Here is a 2,366-nt window from a genome sequence, read left to right on the forward strand (position 1 = left end):
ATTTGCCGTGCACTATCATCCCTTTATCAATGAATCACTCCTGTCCTCCACCCATTTGCAGACATTTCCCACTTCTCTTTCTTTCCCTCATACACCACTTTTAAATGGCTGTATAATTACTTGCAAACAGATTATCTCCAGTTTCTTCCATTTCTGAGGAAAACCGATCTGTTGAATGGGTAACGCTGTTTATTTCCCCACAGGCACTGCCAGGCGTGGTGAATGTTTTCAGTATTTTCCTAGTTAATCAGTTTTACTGTTGTTTCAGTGTTTTGTTTCCACGTCAATGGTTAAGCCTGGATATCAGCAGGGGTGTGAGATATGTGGTAACAGGAGTTTCCGATTTCTAACTCCACAGATGCCTCTTTCATGCTTGTGGTATCCTCCGTGGTGAAATCAGACGATTGATGGGCTTGGCTTCCGGTTGGGTATGAAGGAGTCTGGAGCAGACCTCAGGACCAGCCCTGTCAAATCCTTACCACCGGTTTGGGGGTTCATTGTGTTACATTGGGGGATGGCCAAACACTAGCTCTGCAGGAGGTGAAATTTCTAATCGCTAAGCTGCCAATTCCCCAGCCCAGAGAGGAGTCACCTATTGTGCAGCATGGTCCGTGTATGGGTAGGAACAATGGAGTTGGAATTTCTGATCCTCAACACCAGGATGAGTCTGCAATGCTGGGGAATGAGCCCAGATAGGGCGAGGGAAATGTTTGGTACAAGATACGATGGAAGGTCCGGTCCCAGGTAGTGGGGTCTGATTCCTTGCTGGGCTCCATTCCCGCAGATTATTGAATCCTGCGGTTGGACGGGTCTATCCTGCACATCAACCTCTGCTGTGACTTATCTAATTCAGAGCGAATAGCTTGATAACAGAGTGGCGGATGATTCTGATTGCTAATCTCGAGTGTCTTTCTCTGTGGCTTGGGTTATGAACGGGGAAACCTGGCGGCCAGAGTTACATGTGTAAAACAGATTACATCAGAGACTTCCAGGACCATGAAAATATTTAAATTGCCAACCCTCCTCCTGGGAGCAGTTCTCTTTCCGTACCCTGTCCCGACTCCATTAAACCCGGAAGTTGGCGGGTAAGAGCTATATTGGGATTAGTGTTGACATTTAAAAAAAAAGACATATAACTCGTTTCAATCCCACCTGTTTTTGTTGCTAATGTCCTGCTCTTTCTGTTTTTGTCAGATGCAGAGAATGTTTGATCAGTAATTTCCAGTCACCTTTCCCTGCTCTCTCTTACAGTTAATTTACTAGCGATTGTGATCCTCTCCCAGGGAAATTGCGGCCTCTCCACCTGCACCACTCGATACCTGGTGGCCATGGCAACGACGGACCTACTCTTCATTATCACTGGGGTCTTACTGTGGCGGGTTGCATTTTATTATTTCCTGGGATCTTTCCTGGTCACCACCCCTGTATGTATTGTCATCGTTGTCATGTTTTGTGCAGCTACTGAAGTTTCTGTCTGGTTCACAGTTACTTTCACCTTTGTTCGATTTATTGCCATTTGTTGCCAGAAGCTGAAAACAAAATATTGCACCGAGAAAATTGCAGTTGTGGTTCTAACAACAACCTCGATTCTGCTTTGCTTAAAAAATGTCCCCTTTTACTTTGCATATGAACCTTTATGGATAATTGACAATATGCCATGGTTCTGTGCTTTAAAGTCAAACTATTATACTGATCCTGGATGGGTGGGACTTGACTGGTTTGATACGGTTTTAACCCCATTGCTCCCATTCGCTCTAATATTTTTGCTCAACGCTCTGACAGTCAGACACATTTTAGTGGCCAGTCGAGTCCGTAAGGGACTGAGGGGTCGGAGCAAGGGAGAGAATTGCAGTGACCCAGAGATGGAGAGCAGAAGAAAATCGATTATTTTACTTTTCAGCATATCAGGCAGCTTCATGCTCCTCTGGTTGGTGTATGTTATACATTTCTTCTATTATATCATTACAGGATCAGAACCGCGGGATTACAGCGATTCTGAATATATGTTTCAAAGATTAAGCTACATGCTGCGGGCATTCAGTTGCTGTACAAATACATTTATTTATGCAGTGACTCAGTCCAAGTTCAGGGAGCAGATTAGGAATATGGTGAAATATCCAGTTACATCAATTATTCAATTAATGAATAAACTAAGCAACTGAGGGCAGCCCAGCAGCGGGTCCCATTTATTCCCTTCTACGGATGTACTGTTGATCACCGAGGGGCAAAATGTGACCAACAGCTTTATAACCCGAATACAACGACGGGGAATCGCACATGACAAAGAGCTGCAAGGTGACAGTCAAGTAATGACAGACAGAAAATAGACTACCGCGGGTGGGTTTGCAACACACAACTTCAAATCG

At 44.6% G+C, this 2,366-nt stretch overlaps 1 protein-coding gene across 1 annotated transcript; it reads left to right on the forward strand.

Annotated features, from left to right (window-relative positions):
- The first annotated feature begins 725 nt into the window (after window positions 1-725).
- Window positions 726-2,162, forward strand: LOC137365818 (probable G-protein coupled receptor 139). Its single transcript, XM_068028066.1, has 2 exons — window positions 726-744; window positions 1,252-2,162. Exons 1-2 carry the CDS (start codon window positions 726-728, stop codon window positions 2,160-2,162), a joined length of 930 nt encoding a protein of 309 aa, XP_067884167.1.
- Window positions 2,163-2,366: the final 204 nt, after the last annotated feature.

This window comes from Heterodontus francisci, unplaced genomic scaffold (genome assembly GCF_036365525.1).
Source record: "Heterodontus francisci isolate sHetFra1 unplaced genomic scaffold, sHetFra1.hap1 HAP1_SCAFFOLD_2210, whole genome shotgun sequence".
Classification (NCBI taxonomy): Eukaryota; Metazoa; Chordata; class Chondrichthyes; order Heterodontiformes; family Heterodontidae; genus Heterodontus; species Heterodontus francisci.